Raw genomic sequence first — 27,807 nt, forward strand, 5'->3', positions numbered from 1 at the left:
GCTGCCGAGATGCCGCTGTTCGCCCCCAACCCCTTCGAGCAGGACGTGGGTGAGCGAGCGGGGCGGCGGGGCGCGGGGAGGCCGGGCGGCGGGGCGCGGGGAGGCCGGGCGGCGGGGCGCGGGGAGGCCGGGCGGCGGCGGTTGGGCCTGGCTGGCCGGCCCGGTGCCTCCGGGGCGGCGGCTTCCTCCTCCTCCTTGCGGCAGGCCCTGGGCTCCCGGTGGTCGGTGGTAGAAGCGGCCTGCTCGGTGAGTAGCCGGTCCGTGGGGCCCCGGGGCGCTGGAGCTGCTGGCGGTCCTGCCACGAAGTCTCGGGGGAAACCCGCCGTGGTGGTTCTGCCAGGGTCCCGGTACGCCCGGCTCCGTGCTGCCGGCCCGGCCGGCCCTCCTGGGGCTCCCTCAGTGGCGTGGCCTCTGCGGGGGAGTGGGGCCGCTCGGGTGCCCCAGCCCGGCGGGCCCGGGCGCTGGCTGGTCCCGTTTGGGCTCAGCGGTGTAAGGAAGCGTTTTGCGGCCCGTTGTGCTGTAACTTCTCGAGTTTTACGGGATGTTTTGGAGGGGTCTTGTGACCTCCCGCCTTTCACCTGGTGTTGCTCGGTTTTCAGGGGAGTGCGGAGGTATGTGAGGCTTGTTTTGGTGAAAACCAGCCCCGTTGATGTCAGGAGGGACCTGTTTTGATGCCTCTTTCAGTACCCGGTACTAAGACGTCGTCCAGAGGCTGATGCGGGGTCGCTTGCATTCAGCCTGGGCTGACATTTCTTCCCATTACAAAGCCATGAGGCAACTTTGGCTGGAGTTGGTGCCATCGACAGGATGAAGCTGATGACTCAGTTGTTTTCTGCTTCTCTGTCTTGTGCTCTCTTAAGCAGCACACGTAAACTTGGTCTGTGTGTTGCTTTTTTTTTTTCCGTTTTTTTTTTTTTAAACAATGCCTGTTCTGAATCGAAGCACTGGAAAATGCAATTAAGCTAGATACCAGAGTCAGATTGACATTTCTTGTTGTGCTGGAATTTTAGGTAAGAGAAGAATTCAACATTCTTGGGATTTTTGTCAAGGGTGGGAAGTATCCAGATGGAAGAGGTTGTTGTGAGTGCCCGTATTACCCCACCATCTCATTTTCATTGAGTACAAGTTGTTAACGTGTCTGCAAAGTTTGTGTAATAAAACCATTCCCTTTCTTTCTATCTTTTCACAAACCATCGTGAGAGTTTTAATGTTCACCTATGACTGAAGTGAAGGTAGGAACTTGCCAGACCAGTGACACATAATGCAGTTATTTCAAATACCTTGTGACGTTTATGTGTGATTTGCCACTTACCTTTCACGTGGCTCTAACAAATGGATTTGCGCAAGGGAAGACCTTTTGAACGGGAGACTCTCACAGCTGTGCAGAATTCTTTGGCAGACCTGAATGCTCCAAGAACTTAGACACTATTGTACTTGAAAAGTGGCAGTCTGTTCGCTTGCAGGTTCTTGAATTTTGCCTTGTGTACGCTGAGTGTAACTGACTGCCCGTACTGCGATTAAACGAGTACCACAGAACAGGAACTTTGTAATTATTGAGGCTGAATCTTACCAGGAACAAATCTGTTTGCCCTTAGGAGCTTTTTAAAAAATTATTATTCCATTGTAAATCAGACTATCCAGAATATCAGATTAGCAGATGGGGGTAGTCTGTAACTTGCAGTATTTACCTGAGTGGTTTTTCATGCTTTTAATAGGTATCTGTCAGGATTTAACTTCTTTTACATTTTGTTGTCTTCATTTAAAAAATAAAAAGGGTACGTACCAAGAAAATTGTTGAGCCCTGCTGGTGGCCTGATGCTACTGGAAAGGAGGGATCCTTTTCCATGGTCCCATCCACCCAGGTTTTGGGGTGGTTTGGGTTTTTTTTTTTATTCACCATTGAGCTGATTCAACTCTTCTTGGCAGAAAACTAGTTTTCCGGGAGAAAGTATTTGGCTTGTGAGCTGGATCATCTACGAAGGTGATGAGTTGGGAAGTTGGGTGACTTGAATCTGCTCAGCAAAGGCTGTGAAATGTGGTGAAAAAGAGGAGCAGGACGCGCCGGCGAAGGGTGATGGGAAGAGCAGGACCCCGCGTTTGTTGGCAGCCAGCAGGGAGGTGGTTGGGTTCAGACCACCCGTCTCGCACTGCTCTTGTCTCGGGGCACCGTGGGGGGATGGAGGTCAGCGTGCCTTTGCTGTGCCCCAGCTGGTTTTGCTTTCCTGGTTCGGAGCCCGTGTGTTTGGGGTTCGGCAGAGCTGCGCGGTCTTAGTGCCTTGGCGTCGGCTTTGGTGGCTTTGGTGGCGTCACGAGATTAACCTGTGGAGGAGCGGTTGAGAGGAGCGTGGTTTCTTTCATCTGTTACTGAGCGGATACCCCAAAACTTCACTGCTTTAGAGTGGTGGAAGCTTTTTAATTTCCTGTCCAAATCTAGTCACAGTTCGTTCATGTGCGCTTGTTTTCCCAGTGTTGTCCTTCCTCTTGAGTAACCTTCATCTCTGAAGTACTTCCTCCTTCACTAGAGATCAAGGCTATTCCCTTTCATCTTTTGTTTAGTTCGCCTTCTTTCCTAAGGCTGTTGACATGGTCAAGGGAGCAGGAAGTGTTTTTCGGTGTGGTTTGACTGGCGTCCAGGAGCGCACACCGCGTCGTGGCTCGCTGGTAACCTGCACAGTAGCACTTCACGTTTCCTTGGGCTTTGCTGAAGTGTTGACCTGGCCTGTTTCATTCTAGGATTGTGTTTGCCTTTTTGTGGCTGCTTTACCTTGGTGGCCTGTGTCCTCTTGTGCTGGAACGTGGCGTACTCGTTGTTCCCCTCTGGTTTTCAAGCACTTTGTTTCTGGGAGAAATCTTTTATTGACTCTGACCGTGTGAATTTGCATTTTGTCCTACTACCTGTTACCTTTTTCTACCGAATCCAGACCTCAAGGGTTTGTATTTCCCCTGATGTTGTGTTTTAGCGTTTCCTTTTATTGGCGATACCTTCCGCTAGCTTCCCTGTGAGACCCTCACCCTTGCTGTCAGGGTCAGCCGGGACATAGTAGTAGTGATTTCAAGGCGGATTTTGAGGCATTCAGGGAGTAAACTCTCCCCACCCTCGTTAATGCTTTACGTTAGCGCCATCCAAGAACCATAGCCCGTAACTTGCACGTGACATCCCATGGACTGTTTCTCTGAGATCTGAACAGACAATTGATGTTGGATTCGTCCTTGATAAGATGTCCTTGCCTGGGAGAGTAGCTGCTTTCTGCTACAATTCACTATGTTTCCCCTTCATTTCTCAGTCTCTAATAATTCTTGTCTTCAGCGTTTGGTCTAAAGTCTTGCAAGTATTTGGGGACAAGCTAATGGGGTTGGGGTTTTTTCAGGTGTGGCTTGGGTGTTTGTTTTTTTGTTGAAATGTAGGGACAATATTTTCCAGTCTTCAGTCCATGACTTTACCTTAATTTGACTGACCTGAATTCCAAAATTCCTGAATTCCAAGCCTGCAGTTTTATGGCATTTCTATCTCATTTTTGAGATTGTTACTGTCTGCTCCCCCACCCCTTCCTTGGTTATTTTTTAAATATATCATAGCCTCACTTTTTTTGTTTTTAATGATATTATGAGGGATTTTTTATTATATAGTGTGTGACCGATGGTAGCTTTCATTTTGGTGCTTCCAGGCTCTAGAGTCTCTGTTAATTCCTCCCTAGTCTTTTCAGTGTTTTTCTTGTAGTTTGCAGGTTGCCTGGCAAACAGAATTGTTTGCTTTTCAGGTTATTGGCCAATTGGCTCAGTGAAACAAAATGTCAGACTCACTTTTTAAGCAAAAAGCGTATCTCAAAAAGCCTACTCAGTGAACTGGATTTACACTGCAAAAAGTTATTTTCACTACCTGGGGTCATGACAAGAGGGGTTGACTTTTCAGCAAGGACCGAGTGGACTGTGCAGTGTTACTGGAAGCACGAGTCATATGACTACAGCGTGTCTATAATCACTATTAAATCAAAGCTAGAATTGTCTAATTTGGCTATACAAAGGTAAAAATAAACAAATGAAGCTGTGTGGGATTAAATTTCTGGTTTTCATCCCTATGGTTCTGCTTGATCTTCTGCAAAACAGCAGTTTGGAGTAGGTCTCAATTTTTTTTACCTTTCACTTCTCACGTTTGAACGCCGTTTTCACATACTTAGGATGGCTTTGTGTAAAAGTTGAGATATTTAGGTGATTTTATTTCATGTAGCTTCAGGGGGCAAATCAGTCTCTAGAAAATTTTTTATTTTAGTGACCACAGTCTTTACCAAATGCCATAACAAATTGAAAAGTTTGATAAATCAGTGCTTGAGTGCTTGTTTTCTGTTTCTAGCACAAAAGCTGACACAGGTGGAAGAAAGATATGACGTCCTAGTATTTTTATTATTTTTTTTACTGACATGTTGTTTGGCTTTGTTGGCAAGCTTGGCTCAAGGGAATTGAGGACCGAAATACCAAATATTTTGCAAGTTTGAAGGTCATACGTGCTCGGCAGCATAGAGGTAGAGCTGTCATCAGACCGGGATGGCTGATTTCGCTGTGTCAGTGTCAAATGCTAACGCTGTATCTTAGATGGGGTATAGATTTCCAGCAGAAGCAGTCAGCGAGAGATTTATGTTGTGTAATGGTGGGATAAACTTTTGGTAGGAATCAAAGTGTCACGTTGGTGACCTTGGCAGAGATTTCCGCAGAACTTTTGGGGTGCCCAGATCACGCTTGGGGAATTCTGGGGGCTGTGAGTTCCCGCAATTCTCTTCCTTTTCATGTTCATGGAGGTATTTTGAGATTCCCCTGGTTGCTCTCGCTGCTTTCCTTGCTTCCTGCCGTTGTGACTATGGATCCCACCACATCTGCAGAACTCTGCCTTGCGCTACAAGTGGGGCGCGTTGCTTTTGCACTGGCGAACCGGAGGGATCCCAGCGCTGGCTGCGCGTCGCTCAGAGGGACGCTGTAGGAAAGCTGCAGGGTGAGGAGGCTGCGAGCTCTGCCTGGCGGTGCCAGGCCTGTGAGAGGGACCGTGCACTCGCACGCTTCATGACGAACGCGCGTCTTCGACGTTACGCCAGCATCTTCGCAGACAGAGGGCTTGACGTTTGACAGGACATGAACAGGAATGCTGTTGAGGATTGCCACGTGTTGCCCGGTTGTAGTCCTCACAGTATTTTTTTTTTTTCCCTGTCTTTTGGTGTTATTTCTGTGTATTATCCAGCCTTTTCTTGTGAGAAAGGGGAAAGCACTAGCGCGGTTGGGCTGGGACTAGTGCAGCTTTCCTTTCGGATGCAGCGGTCCTTTTGGATGTCGTGTGGTAGAGGGAGTGTCCTGAAAAACTTGACCGTAGCACACCGTGGTGAAGCCTTCTTTTCTGGAAGAGCTGGTGGCAGTGTTTTAAGGCAGTAGCTTGACAAGCATTTCTTCTTTTGGCAGTAATATCAGTAAACAGTTCCCATCCCCTTCCCAGCTGCTCATTTTAGTGCTATCTCCTCTCTTGTGTTGGCATAGTTTTTCATGCAGCTGCATGGCAAATCGGATCAGGGAACCGATCCAGTTAAAAATGATTAGTTGTGGGTTTTTTCTTAATTCTTTGTGCGTTTTTAAAAATACACCAGCCAGCAGTAAGAAGCAGCGTATTTGGCTTTTGTTGTTACTTCTGTAAAAGTAAGCTCAAGTCTGGTGTTCCTTTATTAATTGGATGTATTTACAGAGTATCAGTCATGGCGCTTTTTTTGAAGTTTATATTCTCTCAGCACTGAAAAAAAATTGGAAAAGGCATCCTCCCACATCTGCTTCTTCTGATCAAAGCCCATGTCTCGGCATCTGTGAAGTAGCTGTCCTTCAAGATTATCCTTCAGCTGGAGCTCATGTTAAGCAAAAAACAGATGCTGTTAAATTTGTTGTGCTGGCAGGGAGGAAAACCTCAAAAGTGGTACGAGTTTGCCGTAGGGCAGCCGTCGTATTCTCACCGGCACCACGTCTGCTCCTCGAACAGGCTGCGTGGATCCAAGAGGAGGGAGTTTGTGCTTGGTAATGCCTCCATGTGCGAGCGTGCTGGCTCGGGGAGAGGAGGGGAAAGCATGGAGCTGCGAGTCAGTCGTGCTAAGCATTGCGGTAGCTCTGCTGCTCTTCAAGGTGTGGAGTTGAAAGCTTCTCGGTGAAGCCTGGTAAAACATTGAGACATGGTGTCGGCAGTGGGAGAGTTGGCCCGGGTAGCACGGGACGCTTTCTGTCGCGGGAGGCTAAGCTGATCGTGATTTCCTCTAAGGGTCCAGGAAAACTTCAATATATTCTCTGGCAAGTGGTTTTGAGTCTCTGGTAGAGGATGAAAGCAGTGCTTTTGTCAACATAACGAGCACCATAAGGGGAGGAGAGCTGTTGATGGGTCCTGGCAGGCCGAAAGAGCTGGAGCCCCGCAGAGCTGCACCACTGCACTTGGTTTACCCCGTTCTTTACCTGGCACTCTTTGGGGGGAATCTGTTTTTTTTTTTTTTTTTTTGGCTCAGCATGTGCAAAGCGAGGTGCTTGGTTTCGCAGTGTTTGCACCGCAGGGTCAGTTTACAAGCTTGCATTTGACTGGCTTGTAAACCATCAAGGTAATTTTAAATTTCCTACGTGTTTTTAGGTCTGAGGATCTATGTCAGCTTGTTTCTTTGCTGTGATAGTTTAAAGAGAGTGCTTTTCATAGCAAATCAGATAGGTCTGTCCTCTCAAAGCATCTTGCGTGTAGTTTGTGGGTGCAATTATGGTTTTGTTTTAAAGTGAAACACCCAATTTGATTTGCTTCCCATTTTGAAAGGAGAGTAGTGGAGGGAAAGAGGAGGGAGTGTAGGAAGAGGAAAGTTTGGAGGTCGGGGTTTGGGGTGTATGAAACAATAAGCAAAGCTCAGACGTGTGACAGTACCTGTCTTGAGGCTTGTTCGCTCGTGGTGCCCACCCGTATCGAAGCACTCCAGCTTGCGGCCTCCCGAGCCAGAGGGCGCTGCTGAGGGCGGGCAGAGCCCAAGTGTGGCGTTGGGCACCGCTGTTCGGGGCGTTTCGTGGGTCTGAGGACTCGGGTGTGAAACACAACCTCCGTTTTTCTTGGCTTCCGGGCCTTTTTGTTGACCTACTGCCGTTTCTTACTGTTTACTCTTAGCTGCTCCCTTTCTGCTCAGAGAAGAGGGGGACATGTGGAAAGAGGCATCTCTAGAATATTCCAGAAGTTTCAGAGGGGAGACAGGTTTCTGATCAGGGTGTCACCAGGCAGTGCTGTTAAATAACGTGCCCAGTCTGTTTGGTAGGCACTGGTGCTATTTGTCGTTAGAGAGCTGGCCCAACCGACAGCTGCTGTTGTTGGATGGGATGGATTCATCCGACTGACAGTTTGGGTGGGAGGGTTCACCCCGCTGGGGATGGAGACGTGCAAGGCGATGCCTTTAAACAGCGGTTCTAGCTGGCAGAGCTTCATAGGAAACAGCAGGCTGAAGTTGTGTGCACCAAACCTGGTGTTCTTTCGTGATTGTTCAGTACTTACGGTTCCCATAGCCAGGAAATGTGCCTATTGGGGTTGTTTTGGTTTGATTTTATTTTTTTTTTTTTAATAAATTGAATATGAAAGTATTTAAAATGGCAGGTGCACATTTATTTTCAAGGACAAGCGATGAATTTTGTTTAGTGTCCTAGAAATACTGATGCACTTAAAAAAAATTTAACAATTATGTCCTTTTTGTGTAAGTTTTTAAGAAGGTTTGTGCGGTAGGAACGTGCTTTCATGTGGTATTTGCTTCCCTTAAATAGCTAGTCTGTGCTTGTGAAGATAACCCGTGGCCAAAACTACAAATTTCCATTCCTCCTCCTTGGTCTGCTTTTACATGCGTGACAAAAGGGGGTTTAGGGGCACTGCTGGCCGCTATGCTTGCGGTTTCTTTGTGGAAGCCATTCTGCTGAGCCAGCCCGAGTATTGTTGCAACTTTCAACAGCAAAACTAAGTAATGAAGCTGATTATCAGAGAAGATGCTTAATTGCACACATGAAATTGGGTTTATCCTGCAGTAGTACTGCTGTCAGCAAACCTTGCCATTTCGGACCAGCTGCTGTGACGGAACGCCACCACGTTCGTAGCGAGTGACCGCTATGTTCCGCTTTAATCCACTAAACAGTCTTTAAAATGCTCGGTCCCAAAGGGATTTAGTGGCTTCTCTTGCCAAAGTAAAGTTCCGTGGAAGTACTGATTATGATATTGCCATGATTATGAAGTGCATGCTGATGGTTTTAATACATAACATAAAAATCTAAAAGCACTTGTCTTTGAGTTTACTTAAAATATTAGATTGGCAGGTTAAAATTAAATCCGAAGGCAGCAGATGCCATGTATAAAATATTTAATATGCTGTTTGTAAGCTATTTTAATAGAACTATAACATTTACATTTGATTAAAATAACAAGGCTGCAATAAAAACTGGAAAGGAAAGCACAATTAAACAACATTAAGCCTTATTAGTTAATATTTTGAGTGAGAAGTTGCAAGTATTAAGTATGCATTCTCTTGATAGAGCAGTCTGGGTTTTGTTGTCCCGTTCTGTGTTTTTAATTAATCCTTCCATGCCGGTTATTTTTCTCAACACTTGCTGTGGCGTTTAGATCTCCTGAAGAATCTAGGAGGAAAAAATATTTTAGTGAATGTGTTGAATGAGGAGGTGGCTTTGCCTTAGAGTCCTAAAGAGATATTTTTCTTTTGGATTTCCCCTTGGAACATCCATGTGAAATATTTCATGGCATGCAAATGTTAGAAGATCTTGAGCAAACTCCAGGGTAGGTCTAAGACTTACACCTGAAGTCACTACACAAACTGCACAAGAGCAGTTTCTTTTGCATCACTTGCAACATCACACTTCAAGAGCTGTTTCTGGTTTTGGAACTTTTAAATACTTATCACATCTGTTAGCCCAGTGCTGAAGACTGTACTTGGGTTCAAGATAGCAAGAATTGGTGCTAATCTGGAGAAGACTGCCTCTTGGTATTGTGTGTGTGTGGAGTTTCCTTTCTTGGTACGGCTGAGGAAGTGTCTGTTGACTAGAATCTGAACTTAACAGGGTATTGCATTTAATCAATCTTCTTTTTCTTTATAGAAAAAGCTACCAATGAATGTAACACCAGTGAGGACTGGGGTCTTATTCTGGATATCTGCGACAAAGTTGGAAGTACTCCCAATGGGTAAGCTGTGTCTCGGCGTTACAGCGTGTAATTTCATGTTCCTGTGAAGAAGAATACCGTGTCAGAGAGAACGCCGCTCAAAACGCTCGGCGTAGTCAGCTCTGCAAAGAGTGCCACCAATCTGACACTTCTGCAAGCTCTACAACTCTCTGTAGTTGGCTTTAAAATTGTTGGAAAGAAGTGTTCCAACAGGATTTCTAGGAGAGCAGTTTGTGTATGCTGAGCGCATTCCAGTTTTTGTGGAGTTTTGCACAGTAGACCAAGTTATTCATATTTAATGATCTTGCATAAATTCTGAGAAGCAAGTGTGCCAGCAGGAAAAAGTGAACTAGTTTCTCTGCAGAAAATGATCTGGCTAGGACAGTTAGGTATTTATGATGAGGAATTTGTGTGTATTCGTTAGGAAGAGTGGGACTGATGGAGGAGAAAGGGGAAAAAATTGGAATTAAAAGACAGATCCGTTTGCATCGATTTAGCCTGAGTGGTGATACTGCAACCTAGGTGGTAGTTCAGTGATCCTATAGTGGCCAAAAGTATTTGCTGAATTTTAAGGTAATCTTTTTGGGTGAGAACAGCTTTTAAATTTTGAAGTAAACCTGAATAAGTGCATAGGCTGAGTTCTTAAGTTCTAAGTTTTTAGAAATTTTATCACTTCTATATAACGTTTAAGATTACTGCACTGAGAAAGTTGTTGGGTTTTTTAATTAATTACTTCCCATGGGGAATAATAGCAAATCTATGCAATGTGGGAATCTTCAGTCCTGAAGAAAAACAGTGTAGAATGTCCTTTGAGTACTTCATTAAAATTATTCTGGGTTTGGGTTTTTTGGTTGGTTGGTTGGTTGGTTTTTTTGGGTTGTTTTTTTTTTTTTTTGGTACCAAGAGACTTTTGAGGAGGGAGCTGTTTTAAACCGACCTGTTTTGGAGGAGGTGAGATTGTAAGAATAAAAATAAAAATAAAAATTAGGGTTTATTTTCATTACACATGCAAAAGATGTAGCTATATATATAAAATATGTAATTAAGTCCTAATATATTCTGTGTATATACAAATAGAAATTTGTATATATAAATTTGGAATTTTAGATGCTGCTCCTGCTAGCATATTTCATTTCAATTTTCTGTAGTTTTCTTCCCTCCTGCCCTTCACTAAGAGCCTCTTCTCAAAATGGTAAATATTGTTGCCTACCCTGAAATGAATACCTGGCTGAACAAGGAGTCCGTGGGCTTTGTTGGACTGTGTGTATGTTAACGACGTCAGGGCTAACCCCAGACCTCCCTGGCGATGTCACTCGGAACAGCAGGGCCGGGGTACTGGACCAGAGCGGCTGGTACCGAAGCCACTGCAGCCATCCCAGTGGCAGCTCAGGCGGTTTGGGGCTTCCCCCCTTCCGAACAGGTTTAATCTCCTCTCCTACACTCAACACCCGCACCGGCGGCGGTGCAGCTTTGCCTGCAGGTGCTGGCGCTGGCGCTGAGCCCGCGGCTCCTTGAGAGGTCGGAGCAGTTTGGCGCTTCTGGCGTCGTTTCTTCCAAAAGGAAATAAACTTGCGTGCACAGAACTCCCTGGTGAGCTGAATGTGCAGCACGTGGGAAGGCTCGGAAGATTTTTCCAAACCAGACTACTGCTCTAAACCGAAATGTGGATGCAGGTGCAGGTTGCTGTGCACGTGTGCCTTGAGCCAGACACCCTTTGATATGAAACAAAACATTGAAACAAACACCTTCTTAATGTCAGGAGTGAAGCAGTTTTGGTTTTGTTTCTGCTCGAGCTTTTTTTTAAGCTCAGCCCGAGGTTGCAATTCCTTGATGACTTTAAATTGACAGGAGGGAGAATTGGTGTTGAGGAGGGTTGTCAGGTATTTCCTGTAGCCCCTTGTGTGACGGAATCCTGGTGAATCTGATCTTGGCAGAGAGCTGGCTGAACACTGTCATGCTCAGCCGGATCAGGCCGCTGATCCAGGCACTGCGTGACCGCTAAAGCCTCCGCCAGGGCGGGCGGGGGCCTGCACTGCCGTAGGAAGGGACGGTGGGTTGTTGGCCCACGGCTTTCATCAGCGGCTTTCGCTTGAGCCTGCCTGAAGCGAGGGGGGAGCCAGGGCCTCGGTGGTGAGGAGCAGAGGTGGTTTGTGCCGGGGTCGCACACGGAGGAGCGCAGCGCTGGGGAGGCAGGTCTGTGCTTTGGCGATACGGCAGCTGGAGGACGCTGCAGGTGGTGGTAGTTGTTGTAAAGAGCCTGCGCCAGCTCGTTACACAGGGGTTTCGTGGGTCTAGAGGGTTCATGAAACCTTACATGTGCCTCAGCCCGTGTAGCTGGTGCATGCCCTTAATGCTCACCTTAGGTGCGAGACTTCTTAGTAGAGTAACATTTAGGGGGCTGATCGTTACTCTATACTTACCTCAGATTTTGCTGAAACAAATTATAGACTCTTTGTGTCCTTAGTGTCTCGCAAATGGGATCCAAGAGCTGACAACCTGTGAGCATGATTTTTTAAATTAAATCCGTAGAGACCCTTTACAGTAGCCAGTAAAATAACCATTTATTTAATCATCGCTGCTCCTCATTCTTTTTTTTTTTATGTAGACATTTCTTTCATTGTCCATTTCAAAGCCATTTCCTTAACTTAATGGCAATTGCTCCCTTTCTGTCCTGTCAGCAGTTTTACGGAAATTAATGTAAAATGCCAGTGGAGTCTGTTCCAACCCAATGCACATATAAGAACAAACAAGTTGTTAAATATTTTTTCAGACTAGCTCTGGGGAAAGGTTAGGTTGGGTTACAGTTTTTTCAACAGACCCACTTTTGTTTGCTCGCCCGACTTGAGTATCTCTGGTATCATTCGTTCCACAGATCATGTCAGTCACATTTATCGCTAATAGTTTGTGTTCCTTTTTCAGAGCAAAGGATTGCCTTAAAGCCATCATGAAGAGAGTAAATCATAAAGTTCCCCATGTGGCTTTGCAAGCACTTACAGTGAGTAACTGTCGCTATTTTCAAAACCCTTCCTGTTCTGTTACGTACTGCAGCTGTTAGACGTGTGCTGGTCAAGTAATACCTTTGTAGCTCTTCAGCAGAAGTCAGTCAGCGTGTGCATGCTGAACAAGGGCTTAAATTTAACCCTTGATGTATGCTTTTACTTTGGATTCTTTTCCTTGTTGTCATACGTTTTCACAATTGTATTTCTGTTGTCAGCTTTTAGGAGCCTGTGTATCAAACTGTGGAAAAGTATTTCACTTGGAAGTATGTTCTCGTGACTTTGCTAGCGAAGCTCGAGGTATAATAAATAAGGTAATTAATTTTTCGTAACTTCATGTACTGGGGGAGAATTATTTTGATAACTTCTTTGCTTCGTCTCAGCACAGCAGAGGATTGGCAAAACTAACGTTCCAGTTAATATGCATTTTCTCGTTTTGGTGCAATTGCAGATGCTCCTGGCTGTCGTGTGCTTTAATCTTTGCTGTGAAAATAGAATGTATGAAAGAAGTGACAGGCTGATAATACCTGCTCCAAATTTTTACAGAATTACATGAGTAATTTTAATTAAAATCTGTGACTCTTCTGAAGCTCAATTAATTTGATAATGGTGAAGGCAGCTTTTCTTGAAGAGAGTTTTTCTTTGGCTTGAATGAAATTCATGGGCTGAAGTGAAAAGGGAAGGCTGTGAGAAAGTTAAACTACATTTTTACAAGGAAAAGGGTAAGGTCTTGAGACGACCTTATTAGTTTGCAGAGGTTCTCAGAATGCTGAATGAGGAGGTAACCAAGAAAGGAAGACCTAAATGGTTAGGGTCAAGCAGCTGATGGGATCTAAATCTGGATGTAACGAATTGAATAAGCAGAAACAGCTTTCCCCTAATTACTGCTCCAGTTGAAGACAAAAATGGCTAATGGGTTAAAAAGAAGTTAGTCTTCAAATATATGGGAGGCCTGGAATCATCAGAGGTGGAGCAAAGCAATTAAGGAAACTAATAAAATTGCTGGGAAGCAAAATGAGTTCACAGCTCTTCTGTTTCTCTCTCACTTTGTGTGGAAAAATAGGTCTTAAAGTCCTCCCCTTTGTTCTCATTAGCCATGGTCCATTCTGAAATAGGACATTGACCTTCATGGTCTGACAGCACTGGTGGACGTAAAACACAAACCTCCAGTCCCACTGAAGAATGGTCTACCGGAGCGTAATTTGGTTTGTTGTCGGGAAGTACTTAGGATTTACCCCCTGGCCCTGGCCCGCTTGGAGGAATAATCTTCAGAGGGCAGATGAAATTGTTCTCTCTCCCTTTTCTCCAAAAGAAAATCAGTTCAGACAAGTGTAACAAATGTCTTTGTGCTGATACTGAGCCTATCGAGCGACATCTCTTCTTTCAATTCAATGCCTGCTTGAGCCCAAGCTTGTCAGCATTCTTAGTGTTCAGCACCCGCTTACACGTGAGGCGCAGGCTTACAGCGTGACCTGAGCTGCCCTCCCGTGAGGAACCCTGGCCGCGCGCTGCGTTCGTGCAGTCCCAGGCTCTTACCCAGACAGGCCGAGTGAAGCAGATGTAGGTGAGCCCGGCAGCCCCAGAACCCTTACTCCCCAGCAGGCATCCCGAGGTCAGTTTGGATGCTTTGGGTTCAAACGACAGTCTCTTCATCAGCTGCCAAAAAAACCAGAAGGTGGATGCGGCCTGAAGTGCTTTGGCCCGTGTTTTACTTCACAGTGTTGGCATGACCTTAGCAGCTGTTAGCTGCTCTACTGGAGAGTTGCTCTGTTTGCTCTGATAAATTTGTTAAGGCTGTTGCGTGATTCCGGGATTAACAGGAGCTGATGTTTAATGTCACTGAGGTGTACTCTGGAGGGTGTTCTTTAGGGTACAGCAATCCATGACTGACCTGCTTTTCTGAAGGTGGATTATCACTTTGGGTGAGGTGGTTAGCACACCAAACTTGCAGTGTTGAATTAAATCAGTGGTCCTGTGTGGATTTAGAGTAGCTCTAAGTCCTGTGGAGGAAGGGGAGCTGTAGAGGCCCTTTTGCACTGAAGAAGAATGTGGGAGCCAGAAGAATTTTAGGCAAAGCTCAAACCTGATCTTGGGTTTACCCCCACTCCAAGCAAGTATCTTCCTTTACCAGACCTCGGTTCCTGATTCAGGAGCTAATAGTATAGCGTGTCACAGGAGCTGGGTGGCACCGTACTTAGCGCATAATGCGCAGTTCTTTTTTGTGAGAGAGGCTGAGTCAAGGAGACAGACAGACATCTATGTATATATTTATATATATATATACACACAGAGATGGTACAAAGATCAGGTTTTTTGTGAGATCCTGGCACTCAAGAAGTCAACAGGGAGAAAAATGTTCTAGCATCTGAGGAGAAGACAGCAGAAGCCATAAGAGGTAGGGAAGGTGTATTGTCTTGTAGGGAAAAACAGTAGCTTATGTTAGACCGACTTAGATGGTTGGGAGGGGAACAACAAGGCAAATTAGAAGTAATGAAGAGGAAATTGAGGTAAAATGGAGGGTAACTAAGAGAGGTGGAGAAAAGTTTGGGTAAGCGTGGTAGATACCCATGTTTCCACCTCAATAGTTTTGGAGGAATTCAGGCTAACATTTGAAAAGTCAAAAAGTTTGTCAGTTGTTTTCCTTAGTTGTTCATTAACCACCTATAATTGGCTCCACTCAGGTAACAGCAGTATAGGTAGATGAGCTGCCTGCAAGATCTAAGCTTTGGCTGTGCAAGAGAATTTCCCTCAGAGGATTGTCGTAAGGGCTGAGGGAGCCCTGATTTACAATAACCAGTGGTGTGGTAGAATCGGGGCAGTCTGAACTACCTGCAGTCTGTGGCCGCACTGGGCTAGCGGTGCTGGAAACTGCCATGCCAGCTTTCCGATGACGGGGTGATGCTCCAGGAGCTCAGCATGTTGTCTGTCATATCAGAATCCCTGTGTAAAAGACCATGTATTTTAGGCTTTGTTTTCCAAATTTTCTTAATCAAGGCAATTATTGAGGATATTTATAGTAAAATGGTTTGGGTAACAAAGTTTTACTGAGAAGGAACAACTCTTTCTGTTCTTTCTATGCCATTTTGTCTTCTAGGCTCATCCAAAAGTATCGGAAAAGCTAAAAACTCTAATGGTGGAGTGGTCGGAAGAATTTCAGAAAGACCCGCAGTGTAGCTTAATATCTGCGACTATTAAGTCTTTAAAAGAAGAAGGTGTAACTTTTCCTGCCGCTGGATCGCAGGTAAAAGCTAAGCTGGGATACTGGTGCTGTTGGGTTTGCTGTTGCTGGCAGGGAACAAATGCAAAGCTGTCCAAAGGAGATGTGTTGTGCTTTCAATCAAAGGAGAGTCGGATCCTTGTTCTAGTTCGGTTGCCTCCTTATGCTGGGCTTCCCTTATAGTCGTTCTGCTTTTTTCTGTCCTTGCCTTCCTAAGAAAATTAAGAACAGACTTCAGGATGCCCTTGTGAGTTGTTTCGGTTTAGATCCTTCTTTTCTTCCCCACATTTTTAGAGCTTCATTGAGCTGTCAGCATCTTAAATCGAAGCAGTTCTACGCCCACGCTTTGTACGTGGTGTTTCACGGTTCTAATTGCTGACTCGGAGCACATACCTTCGTTTTTCTTCACAGAGCCTCGCAAAACAAAGGGCAATATCTAGAATGGAAACAGTTTGGAAGAGGATCTGTGCTATGCTTTCCTCTTCCGAGTCCCCATTTCTTGTTCCTGCAGTTACCTGCCTGTGTCGGGAACCGTCCTGGCTCTGCAGTAGGTGGGGTGCTCCAATCCCTGACCTCACCCTTTGTGATTCACTGCTGGTGGGGTGCTCTGCCTGATCTTCTAGCTGGCAGATTTGATGGCAGGTGGCTTTTTTCTATGCCTTATTATTGATGTTTCTAAATATTTTCTTGTTAGTTATGAGTCAGGTGAAGATCAGTGCTGAAAATCAGAATTGCAGCTTTTATTACGTATTCCTTACATGAAGTGTACTTTTCTCCAGATCAAGCACAGAGGGTTGTTTTTTTTTTTTTTTTTTACTTTTACAATCTTTCCTTCCTCCACAAAGATGTTTTCACTTCTAAATCTAGGATATGTGTTAAAACATATGGCAGAAACATGGAAGATCTAGAATACTGGCAACCAGTTATGCTTCCTTTCCTACAAATACATGTAAAACGACATCTTGATGTTTTTACCTCATACACTTCACTTCAAACAAGCAAAGCTGAGGTTTATTGGTATTTGGTGCGCTTGTATGGAGTTGTTCTCTGGGGTGAGCCCTAGGCACGGCTAGCGTCTGGGACTTCCTTCCTGGTATGTGCGGGAAGGTTTGCTTGTTGGAATGATTCCACTCTGCTGTCATGGAGAGTCGTATTATTTAAGTCAGCAGCTCCCAGCTGATGTGCATTTGCTCTTCCTCCCCATTGTCCCACCAGCAGAGGTAGAGGGTGGCTTTTTGCTCTGATACGGAGAGAGATCTCCCTTTTCGGTAGGTCCGGCTGCTGCTTAGTAACTTGGGCCTTTGCAGATGTAGGCCTCCAAAGAGCTTTTCCTCCCATTTGAAGGGAGGGCTGGAGTGGTGGAGGGCGATGGTGGAAGGAGTAGTCGTTTAAATGAGCAGTCTCACTTTAATAAATGAGACTAAAATAATGATTTAAATGAGACCTGTTATTTAAATTAGATCTGATTATTTATTTTACTTTGTTCCTTGCTGAAAACAAAGTAAAACCTGGCTGAGATTCGGAAGAGTGGTAATTTTTAGTTCTAGAAGGTCACCTTGATTCAGTAATGAAATGCTACAGTAAGGCAGCTAACAGGGACAACTTACTACTGGTTTTTTAAAGTATATCATTACAGAGCTTTCTTCTTCCTTTGTAACCTGAACTTGCTCTGGTGTGAATACATTTGCAGGCTACCACAAACGCTGCTAAGAATGGCTCATCGTTAAGTAAGAACAAAGAAGATGAAGACATAGCTAAAGGTAAGTTGCCAGTCACAGCCTTGGGTTAGACTTGTGCTCTGGGAGCGCTGTTAGAATGCCCAGAGAGAGGCACTTGTGTGCTCTCCTGCTGCACGGAATTGGAAACAAGAGCCACTAAAGCACCGTGTCATTCAAGATGGTATGAAGGTGCTTTCCTTGTGGATGAGGAGTTGGGGTAAGATGTGTCTCCCCCATTGTGTAAGATGTGTCTGCCCCGTTGTTCCGTGGCTGCTTTCTCCTCGCAGAGCTTGGTCTCTTCCCTTCCGCAACCACACGTTTTATTTTAGCCGCCGCCTTGATGCTTTAAAAAAATCGGAACATTTACATGTTTTATTCTTTCTCCTCTTTCTTGGATATGATTGCTGTTGTTCAGATGGCGGAGTGAAGGATTTATCAGTATTTCTGGTCGTGCTAATGCTGCTGCTGCCGTTAGCAGTGTGTGCGCCGCTTCAGGGAGCGCGCTGCGCCGCGGAAAGCAGAGGGGTTTCTAAATGGTTCATAACTTGTGCGTGGTTACGTCCCGGCTTTTAATCCTCTTGCAGGGCAGAGTAAAGCTGTTGCAATGTGAAATAGGGCTAGTAGTTTGGAGCAAAGATTTGAAGTTTAAAATATTAGAGGAGCAGACACAGACCGAGTTTATAATATAACAATAAAGGATTTTCTGTTTGTTTTTACTAGGAAAGCAAACTGCCTTTGTATGCAGATATACAAACTTCCTTTTTTTTTTTTTTTTTCCCTTCCCAAATTGTAGCTATCGAATTGTCTTTGCAAGAGCAGAAACAGCAACAAATGGAAACTAAATCCTTGTACCCATCTGCAGAAATTCAGCAAAACAATCAGAACTCGAGGAAGGTGCGAGCTCTGTATGACTTTGAAGCCGTCGAGGACAATGAGCTCACCTTCAAAAGCGGCGAAATTATTTTTGTTTTGGATGACAGGTATAATATACTCCAATGAAGGTGTCTTTATTCCAGAACTGTTTCTTAGGATAGGATGATTTTCCTCTGCTTTTTATTTTTCCCTCACAGAAATGTCGCTCTGGCCTCCCTTGAATCCCTTTATCTTCCACTATTCTTTCCATAGCCCAAGTTTTTGACCTCAAGTCATTTTTGGTGCAGGGACAACCTCCCTGAATGACATGGGCTATTTCATCCTGTGGTGTAGGTCCCGTTTGTTTGTGGTTTTCAACATAAAAATGGCATGTGTCACAGGAGCATACGCATGCGCTGCAGTGCTAAATTCCAGCTGCTTCCAGAAATCGTGAAATCTCTGGCTATCAAGTATCGCATTTGCTAAAACTGAAGAAAAAATACTTAAGACAGTTACTGTTGTTATCACCATTGCCCCAGTGATAGCTGAGAAGCAGAACTTCTTCCCCACCAACGCCAGTCTGATTTAAGGACTGTGCCAGGTTTAATTCTGTTTGTACTGTTAGTCCCGATTTGTGTGCTTCTTGTGAACTTCTAGCTGAAGCTACAAGGGGCTGTCATCTCCTCGACTGAGGGGTTGCGTTACATTTTGAGTGGTTGCTACTGATTTTAGTTGCCCCGATCCCTCCTCTTCTCCTCCCCACCCCTCTGCCCCAGCAGGCTTTGGCTTTACTGCTAGGCTGCTGATCTCTACAGATGTTCTCCTCTGCCTTTCTTGTTGGATGCACAAGGAAACGATGTGTTAGGTATCCCAGGTTTTCTGCCAAAAGCCCAAAATACGTTGCTGGCACTGGGTTACTGTTCAGTTTTGTAATACAGCTTTATCTCCCCAGTGACACCAATTGGTGGAAAGGTGAAAATCATAGAGGAGTAGGACTGTTTCCATCTAATTTTGTGACTTCTGACTTAAATGTGGAACCTGAGGCGGGTAAGTTAGCTACTGAAAGCCGACAGATTATTTTAGAAAGGTGGGCTTGTGGTGGGGTTACCGATTAGCCCATCAGCGAAATAATTTCCTGAAATCAGCCTGAAGAAAGAATTGAGAGAGAAATCCTACCCTTGTTTCAAGCAAGCAAGCGTCTACCACTGCTGTAGCTCACTTTAATGGTTGCTGTCTTCTGACTCCCTTCTAAGTTGTTACCTTTTTAATGTTACAGAGATTTGGTTCAATTTACTGTAATTTTGTGTCAGTAACATATTACATAGGAATCCAGTAGTTGCCACTTAGAAGTCTCTTTTCAGACGTCAGACCTGGTGTAGAAGAACACAGCCCTGTCAGCGGTTTGTAAGGATCACATTGTTAGCTTTGTTCATGCTCACGATACCGAAATAAATCTTAACGCTTACGGCTTGGCTGAAAGTAACTGTACGAGCGTTGGAGGTGGGTTTAGGTGCTGATGTGACTCAAGAGTCTTTCCCGTGCTGGGCCTGGGTTCGTAATCAGGCCCACGGCCCAAAGGAAGCGGCTTGTCAGAACGTTTTCTAGGCAAACCCGTTTCCCCTTCTCCAGCAGCCAGGTGCATAAAGTACTTACTCAAATTCCTCTCATTTAAAGATCTGATGGCAAGCGAGGAGAAAAGGTGTATTTTAAGTTAGTGTAGTTACACAGCTGCAGAAAAGAAACTAACGTTTGTTCTTTCAGCAACTGTGGACAGAACTTGTGTTCCTGAGGATACCACAGAAGAAATTCAGAAGGCAGAGCCTGAGCCAGTCTATATAGATGAGGTATGCAGTCACTTTCAATGTAAAAAATTGCTGAGATTTTACACTGTTTGAAACATTCTTGGTTGCTGAATGTTAGTGGGTAATTCTTTTTGTATACAGTAATTTTTTTTAATTTGAAAATTAAAACGGCCTGCCATGCTTCAGAAATAACTGTTCTTCATCTTCACCTTTCAGGATAAGATGGATAAAACATTGCAGGTGCTTCAGAGTATAGATCCTACGGATTTAAAGCTTGATTCTCCAGATCTTCTAGACTCAGAAGGTACTTTGAGCACTAAGTTAGCTAATTTTTCCGTTTCTTCTCACAAGTACCTTTTGTGGACTGAGCTGGAAATTCTTTTGAGTTTATTTTAAGCTTAGAGAAACCGTGGTCTGTACTAATAGTGTGCTGCAGAACAGCTTATTTCACAGTGGGAGCGTGGGGCTGTATGTGTAACTCTGGATTTTCTAATAGTTGCCAGGCCAACCCCATGTGCAGCGGCAGAGTAATTTGCATAACTTCCAGCTAGTGTGCGACGCCCCATCTTTGCAAGATCCGTCCACTTATCAAAGCTCTGCTTGAAATAAGCAATTAATTTTGTGTCAAAATGCCTCCGGAATGCCGCGGGCTAGGAAGGGAGAGGAAGTTCAGTTCACGTAGGAGCCAGTGGGTTCAAGGTGTGTCATAAGACTTCAGCGTACGTTGAGGGAGGAGTGTTCCTGGAGTGGGAGAGTGAAGGTGAAGGAAGCTCTGCAGTGCTGCTGCAGGTCTGGAGCTGCACAGGCAGCCCAGGCTGGATATTCCAGCAGGAGATGCAGGTCTCAGATCTCTGCAGAAATGCAAAATTTTCTGTGAGTTTCATCAGCAGTCTTCTGTTGGAGAGGGTGGAGGAGAAGAGGAGAGAGGGTGACAGAGCAGAATAACCAGAGTGGTTTTCCTCTCTTTGGGCTGGAGGAGTGGGACACATGACAAGTAGGGGCACTCTCCAATTTCGTGTGCTATTTCAGTGTACTTGGAGACAGTATTTTTTGGCTGCATTTAAACTTTTCATTGTGCAAGACACCAACTACCTTGACGCTTCTGTCTTCACAGATATTTGCCAACAGATGGGTCCGATGATAGACGAAAAACTAGAAGAGATAGATAGGTGAGCCACAACGTAGCTTCTGCCTTACTTACTATGATTTACTGTAAATTGTGCAGTTATAGTAATTTTTTTTTTTTTCAATTTTTCCATCTCCCAAGCTAAAAAATCTTGCAAGAGGGAAATTTTGCCAATTCTACCTTTACGTTTTAACGCTCAGGTACTGAGGTGCCGGTGTGCTACTGAGATCTGATTGCTGCTCTCCCAAACTTCCTGCAGAAGTTCCCGGGTGCATTTTACATTGGCACTTTTTGACTGTAGCCCTTTGCGATCTGCCAAGAGCTCGGTGTTTTCAGCTGCTGCTGACTGGCCTCCACGCCAGGAAAATCTGTTCGACGCTGGCTTCACCCCTGCCCCCTCAGACTCCGAGGGCTGTTTAAGGGTGAAAAGAAACGTTAACTAATGCCTGCGGAGCTGGTTGCCCTACTGCAGCTAGGGAAGGGCAGTTGTTCAGAGCTTGGACTTCCCTTCCAGTCCCATTGGTGTCACAAACAGAACGGCAGTTTTACGCTGTAGCTGTGTTAAGAAATGGACTATCAGCCTTTTAAGGTTGTTTTTCCTCGCATATTCAGAACCGTTTAATGAACCACTCTTTTTTTGCCATCTAGCACTAGGTGTTAGAGAAACTTAGCGTTTGCATCTGCTTGTTTTGAAACAGAAAACATTCAGAATTATCTGAATTGAATGTGAAAGTTCTAGAAGCTCTGGAGCTCTACAACAAGCTGATGAACGAAACGCCGATGTATTCGGCCTACTCAAAACTCCACCATCCTGCACAATACCCACCTACATCTTCTGGTGTTTCCGTGCAGGTCAGTGTCCCTTTCTGGAAACAGACTTTCCTAATATAGAGTTCTATTTAAAAAGATGACAGCAAAAAGGAAGTGTACGCTTTCTTGCTAGCCTACGAACAAGCTGACATTGCCTGATGACTTTTTATAGCCTTTAGAATAAAATACCGTTTGTGCACTAGAACAGAGTACTTCAGTTTGCAGTTACCTGCTTGTACAACAAGGTGCAGTTAATTGCGCCCTACTTCACAGAAAGGTACTGTATTGAAAACACAAAAAGATTCCTTCCATTATTAATTTTTTACAGTTAGAACTGTGTGTTTCAGCAGCTTGGTGGATATTCTCACTGTGAGTCATGTCCTCAGTCTTAAAGTAAAATGTTACCCTTCTTACCTAATAGTGGGGATGTGAGTGAACTTTAATATTAGTGCATTAATCATGAGTGCAGTGTACTTTTTCTAAAGATAGAAACACTAGTCTGGTTTTTAGCTCTTTTTTTTCCCCTGAAGAACTGAACATGTTGTATTAGGGGGTGTAGTTGCTCAGAACTGTTTTACAGTATCTCTACTGTGCCGTATCGATGTTCTAAGAAAACAAAAATGGAGGAGAAAGAGAGATTTTTAAAGATCTTTTTTGGAGAAAGCGTAGAATGAGTGGTTTTACTTTCATTGAATTTTACTTTCATGTTAATTGTTCAGTGGGAAAAGAATAGTTGCCATAGCAACTGCTAGATCTGAAAATATGTCAGTTAAAAGTAATTCCGTGTCCTTAACTCCTGGTAATGATGGAAAATTCATTATATCTGGAGGTTAGAAAGTAATTTAAGCCAAAAGGCAACTGGGGTTTACCGTTTCTTCCAAGATACGTGCTTCCAGCGGTGACAGATGCAAGCTGATGCTGACCATGCCGAGCTGAGCGTTGTTATTGGGGACAAAACTGTCTGTTCCTTCCGTGTCCCTACACTATCCAAGGTCCAAAATCAGTGAGCAGCGTAGGCTTCTGCAGACTAAGCGTGTTACACCGCCTGCTCTGTCTGCATTTAGAGTAAAGACTTGCATCGCCTTAAACCAGAAATGGAAGAGACTAAAGTTTCTGCTTTCCTTTTGTGTTACGGTCTTGGAATCTTCTTACATTTGAATTTCCAAAATGTGTTAAATAACAAACCTCATATGGTGCCCATCTTCCTACTCGACTGTGTGCATCAAAACGCGTGAGGATTGAACGTTTTAAAGATGAGGCGAATTAGAGAGAAGGAAAGAAGGTTTGGGGGAGGGAGGCAGGGGTCACGTACGTGATCCAGAAGGTTCTTTGTTCGGATGTGGAGCGCTGACCTTGTTAGCAGTGCATTTCTGAAAAAGGGACCTTCTGCTGGAATGAAGGGTGCCCATTTAAAACGGGCTGTGTGAAGTTCCGCGGTTTGGTTTTGGAACCTTGTGGAAAAAAAAAATGGGTGTTCCTTCAGCCCTAGAGCCCTAACGTGCTTGTTCGTGGCAGCGGTGTTCTGTGCCGCGTTTGCTGCTGCTTGATTGGAAATAAAAGGTATACATTGGTTTTGTTTGTTTGTTTTTAATATACAGTCGTATCCTGTACAGCCACCTAGTGGGAACTACATGATCCAGGGTGTTCACCAAGTCACCATCTCCCCAGGTTATAGCCTAGGACCCGATCAGATGGGGCAGTTGAGGTCTCTGCCTCAAAGTATAAATTCGTCTGGAGCCACTCAGCCAGCTCAAGCTGCGTACTTAAGGTATTGCTTCAGCAAACTGTTAAATCATCTTCTTCCTGACAGTAATTGTTACTATTTTGTCTAGAGGTTGTGTGTTCTTGGAATATTTACAATGACAAGTAATGCTGTTTGATCATTTTGAAAATACACGGATCGCTTTTGGACTAAGCCATACTCTTCTTTGCGAATCTGCTCGTCAGATGCATAGGCATGAACTTGTCAGCATTAGATTTGTTTCGTTCTGTTGCAGCCCAGGACCAGATTCTGTGTTAAACCAGACGTACGTGAACCAGAGCGCTGGCCTTCCGTCAGCTGCCAGCGCAGCTGCTTACACCCAGCAGCAGATGGGGATGTCGGTGGATATGTCGGCTTACCAGAGCAACGCGGCGAGTTTGCCTCAAGGACCAGGGTATCCCGTGGCGGTTCCTGCTCATTCCGTTCTACAGCAACAAACAAATTACCATCAACAGCCTCTCCTTTAAGAACAAACCAGCTCGTATTTCTGAATTAATGAACAAAGGTTGCCTGACGTAATGATTTTTATCAATACCTGTCACGGATATCAATATTTTCCTTCTAAATACCCCAACTTACTGCACAGTAAAAATATGCATCAGATCTGATTGTTAAGCATTTGCATAAAGATAGCTTGGACTAGATTAGCTGGTGGTTTAAAATAATTTCCTATTACTTCAAGCCCTTATTTCAGCGCTTTCAAGAAATGCCACTTGTGAATCTTAAGTTAAAAAGACTGTCCAAAAATAATTTTCCTTTAAACGTGTTTCTGAACACTCAAGGATGCTTAACCGTCGTTATGGGTTGCTCTCGTTACGCGTTGCCCCCTCTGGTACCTTACTCTGATCCTGCTATCCGAGGGGCTTTAGGGAACCTCTGCCCGTTCAGACACCGCCTTCCCTGCGCTGCTGTAGCGAGCGCTACGGGACGGTGTGCGCTGCGTGACTGGAGCAACTGCCCGAGTGCAGCAGACGAGAGCTGGAAGGGAAAATGGTTTGATGCTGTGACGGTGAGGACCGAGTACCTCCAGCGATAGGAGAAATGAGATTTTTACAGTGCTGCCTGTTAGGTTTTTTTATTTTTTTTTCCCCAGAAACTACAGCGAACTCCTGATGTGTTTCTCTTGATGGAAACAGGTAGGGTTTTGCTAGAGCTCGCTTGTGTCTCTTGGCAGAGGTGGTACTGCAAGCCCGAGGCTCGGTTGCGAGAGCAGGCAGGGGCTGCTCCCAGCTGACTGTGTGGGCTCTCTGTGGATGCGAGGTGCTGAGCCAGAAACTTGTACAGAATCTCTTCTCCTTTTTGGGTGTATTTAGCAGCGAAGGAGTATCGTAGTTCCCTGTGGTAAGGGAGGGGGCTCGAGAATGTTTAAAGCTTCTTAGGACTGCGGGAACCTGCCTCGTTCCCTTTCCAACGGGGAGCCGAGTGGAACAGGAATGGTCTTTGTGGGACCAGGGGGTTCTTGCCTCCCTTGGGTTTCCTTTCTCTGCCTCCATCTCTCGGTGAACGCTGGCTGCCGTCGGAGCAGCTCGGAGCCGTTTGGAGAAGGTGCGTTTGACGCACCGGCGGCAGCGGCTGAGCGCCCGCGCTCTGTGGGTGGGGTCGTGCTCCTCGTTCCACGCAAGGAGCGGTGCCGTAGGGAGAGGGACGGGCGTGCCTTCGGAAGAGGGTTGCCTTGGCGCTGCGGAAGCGAGCCGTTTGGGGGCTAAGAAGAGAAACCGAAGAATTTCTTCCCTGATGCACTTTTTTATGGGTGGGGTTTGTACAAGAGGAGCAGATGAGCTGAATTATCTTTCAGGAATGTGGGATTTCTTTCTTTTATTGTTTCAAGCTCTGGAAAAAAAAAAAAAAATCGCTGTTTACCTACTCACTTTAGCATAGTCGTATTTGTACCTGTTTTAACAATTTTATGATGAGTAATAATCTTTAAATTGGGAAAATAACAGAAGCAAATCACTCATAAAATCATCCTGGTTAAATGCACGAAACTCCCAGATGCCTGTGTCTGGCGTATACATTTTCTACCGAATGAGAGCTACCAGACTGTGGACTGTAGTTGAGTAATAAAAACCACCCTTTGCTCAGCACCACCTCCATTTCTTTTACACTTCATTTAATTATTTGGTATCGTGACCTTATTCATTCGCAGCCTCGTGCTTATGCAATAAGGAATTCAGTACCTGCTCTTTAAATCTTTTTTTTTTTTTTTAATTTCGATTGTGCAATTGGAAGGAAGATTTTGTCTTTCCTTTTGATGTGACTTTAAATTATCTTTATCCTTCCCCTTGAAGTAGTTTAGGATAAATAACACGTGTTGCAATACTGAAGTACTTCCGTAACTTGTTCCTTGCCTTCTTTAAGAAGAACAATTAATTTCAATGCTGCTGTTCAAAATTCTTACTGGTTGGAGGTTTCTTTGTAAGAGTTTGCTTTGTTCCGAGTTGGTACGGAGTCAAACTAAGCCTTGCTATCGTTTGTCTAGATTCTTCATGTTTCTTAGCAAATTGAGATTAAGGTAGTTGGGTTTTGTGAATTCAAAATTTTGGTGCAGCAGATGTATAGAGTACCTTAAATGGAGATGGCTACACAGACGTGATTTGATTATGCTCAGTTCATTATTAAATATAAATAATGTATATACTCATTCGTCTGAGATTTTCTACACAGCTACATGTATGCATACTGTTAAAGCCTGAAATTTTCTAAAAGCAGGATTTGTCGTTCTGTCATCTCTTCTATTCCTAATTCTGTGATATGCAACTTGTAGATAGTGTAAAATAATTTAATTATTATTAAAATAGTGTATTCAGAGGGTTTTGGTGTTAATAGGATCTGTTTTTTCTCTTCATACTTCTATACATTATCATATTTATTTTTAAGGCCTGATTGTAACTGAACATGCTGCCAAAGGATTTATCTAACTTCAGATTTCTACGTTAGGTTTCTACCTGCTGTTTTGTATCAGGAATCCACGGTAGAGAACTTCTGCTTTTTCATACGAACTCTGAATGGTTAACATAGAAATTTGTGCAACTTTATAATGAGAATTTTATTGTAATATATTTGTTTCACGGGCGTTGAAAATATCAATACTAGATAAATTTTCTTCTAGTAGGAGCTGGCAACCTGTTGTGTCTAAGTTCCAGCCAGCTGAAAGCAACAGCTGAGTTTGTCTGCGGTGTCGCCGTGCGGAGACGCGTTTTGAGAACTGGTGGTCTTCATGCAGCCTCGCCGTCACAAACGCGTTGTCTGTTCCGTTGGGTACAGAAGTCGCCATGTTACAAGGCCGGGTGGTTTCTGTCACAAGCCAACCTTAAAAATAATGTTCTGTGTTCATTTTGCTTTAGGTTTCGTTCGTAGGTGTTCGTAGGCTTGTGGAACCGTGTAGCTCCTCTGCAGGCTGTCCCTTAGAAAGCAGAGCTGAGCGGGACGTGGCTGCAGCTGCAATCTCTTGCAGGAATTATTTTCTGATAGGAAGATTATTTTTTTCCCTCGTTTTTATCTATGCATCTTTTCTAAGAAATAATAGGCACTACTCCTGCTTACATTGAACACTGTGATGTGTCTGTTGAACAAGTGCGTAACTCTTTAGAATTTATGGCTCTTACCCGTTAAATTTTACATGAACCTGACTCAAACTGGTTTGAATTAGCAAAAATGAAAAATGGAGGAAAGGAAATAGAGCTGGGGCAGGTTCTGAGCACGTCTGAGCTTTCACAGCTCTGCTCCCTTCGCCGGCACTGGCACATCTGGTCGGCCAGTGAGTGACCTGGCCACCAAGGGGTGGCTCGCCTGAACTCCAAGCTCAGGTCGAGGTCCCTTCTCCTTTATCTGGGATTTAAGGTGGGTGGGCACCGGGGGATAGATGTATCGCAGTTCTTACAGAAAATGATCTTAAAGAGTCTGCAGTATTAAGAAGAGGGGATCTGTTTCGTTGGGAAATCCATTTGGCCTCCTGTCCGCCATATGTGTGCATTGCCTGGTGCGAATAAAACAAAGTTTGTTAACGAACACGGGTGAGGTGTCTTCTGTTTATACGACGTTCAGTCCTGGCCAGAAGGACAAGGAACTCTCATTTCCTCACTGCTGTTGACGAGCTCTTCTAATTGGGAACCGGCGCTCTGGTGCCTGAAGTGTCAGTAGGGTAGCGAGGGAACGCTGCTGCGTATCGGGTGTTAACTCTTGGGGAATAATCTTGCATAAAATGGTAAATTGCTTCGCCACAAATGGTAAGGGAAGCAAATACACTGCTCTTTAAATTTGATTGTATTGCACATCTTCAGTAAGAGCCATGGTTGCTTATGGCTTATTCCAGCTTGTCACGGATACTCTCAACGAATTATCCA

General features: G+C 44.6%; 1 protein-coding gene across 1 annotated transcript; it reads left to right on the forward strand.

The window, feature by feature from the left end:
- STAM2 (signal transducing adaptor molecule 2) lies at positions 1-27,472 on the forward strand. Its single transcript, XM_086465311.1, has 14 exons — positions 1-49; positions 9,118-9,202; positions 12,101-12,176; positions 12,396-12,491; positions 15,272-15,418; positions 17,085-17,154; positions 17,906-18,092; positions 18,917-19,011; positions 19,726-19,808; positions 19,983-20,070; positions 20,881-20,935; positions 21,591-21,744; positions 23,301-23,470; positions 23,700-27,472. The coding sequence occupies exons 1-14, from the start codon at positions 10-12 to the stop codon at positions 23,929-23,931; spliced, it is 1,578 nt and encodes a 525-aa protein (XP_086321437.1). The 5' UTR covers positions 1-9; the 3' UTR covers positions 23,932-27,472.
- Positions 27,473-27,807: the final 335 nt, after the last annotated feature.

Source organism: Leptosomus discolor, chromosome 5 (genome assembly GCF_034619465.1).
Source record: "Leptosomus discolor isolate bLepDis1 chromosome 5, bLepDis1.hap2, whole genome shotgun sequence".
Taxonomy (NCBI): domain Eukaryota; kingdom Metazoa; phylum Chordata; class Aves; order Leptosomiformes; family Leptosomidae; genus Leptosomus; species Leptosomus discolor.

Bases quoted from the DNA above. Each gene is read 5' to 3' on its own strand.
- STAM2 (XM_086465311.1), top strand. From the start codon at position 10: ATGCCGCTGTTCGCCCCCAACCCCTTCGAGCAGGACGTGG. The intron at 50-9,117 runs GTGAGCGAGCGG...TTTTCTTTATAG, and splicing joins CCCCTTCGAGCAGGACGTGG to AAAAAGCTACCAATGAATGT. The intron at 12,177-12,395 runs GTGAGTAACTGT...TTCTGTTGTCAG, and splicing joins TGGCTTTGCAAGCACTTACA to CTTTTAGGAGCCTGTGTATC.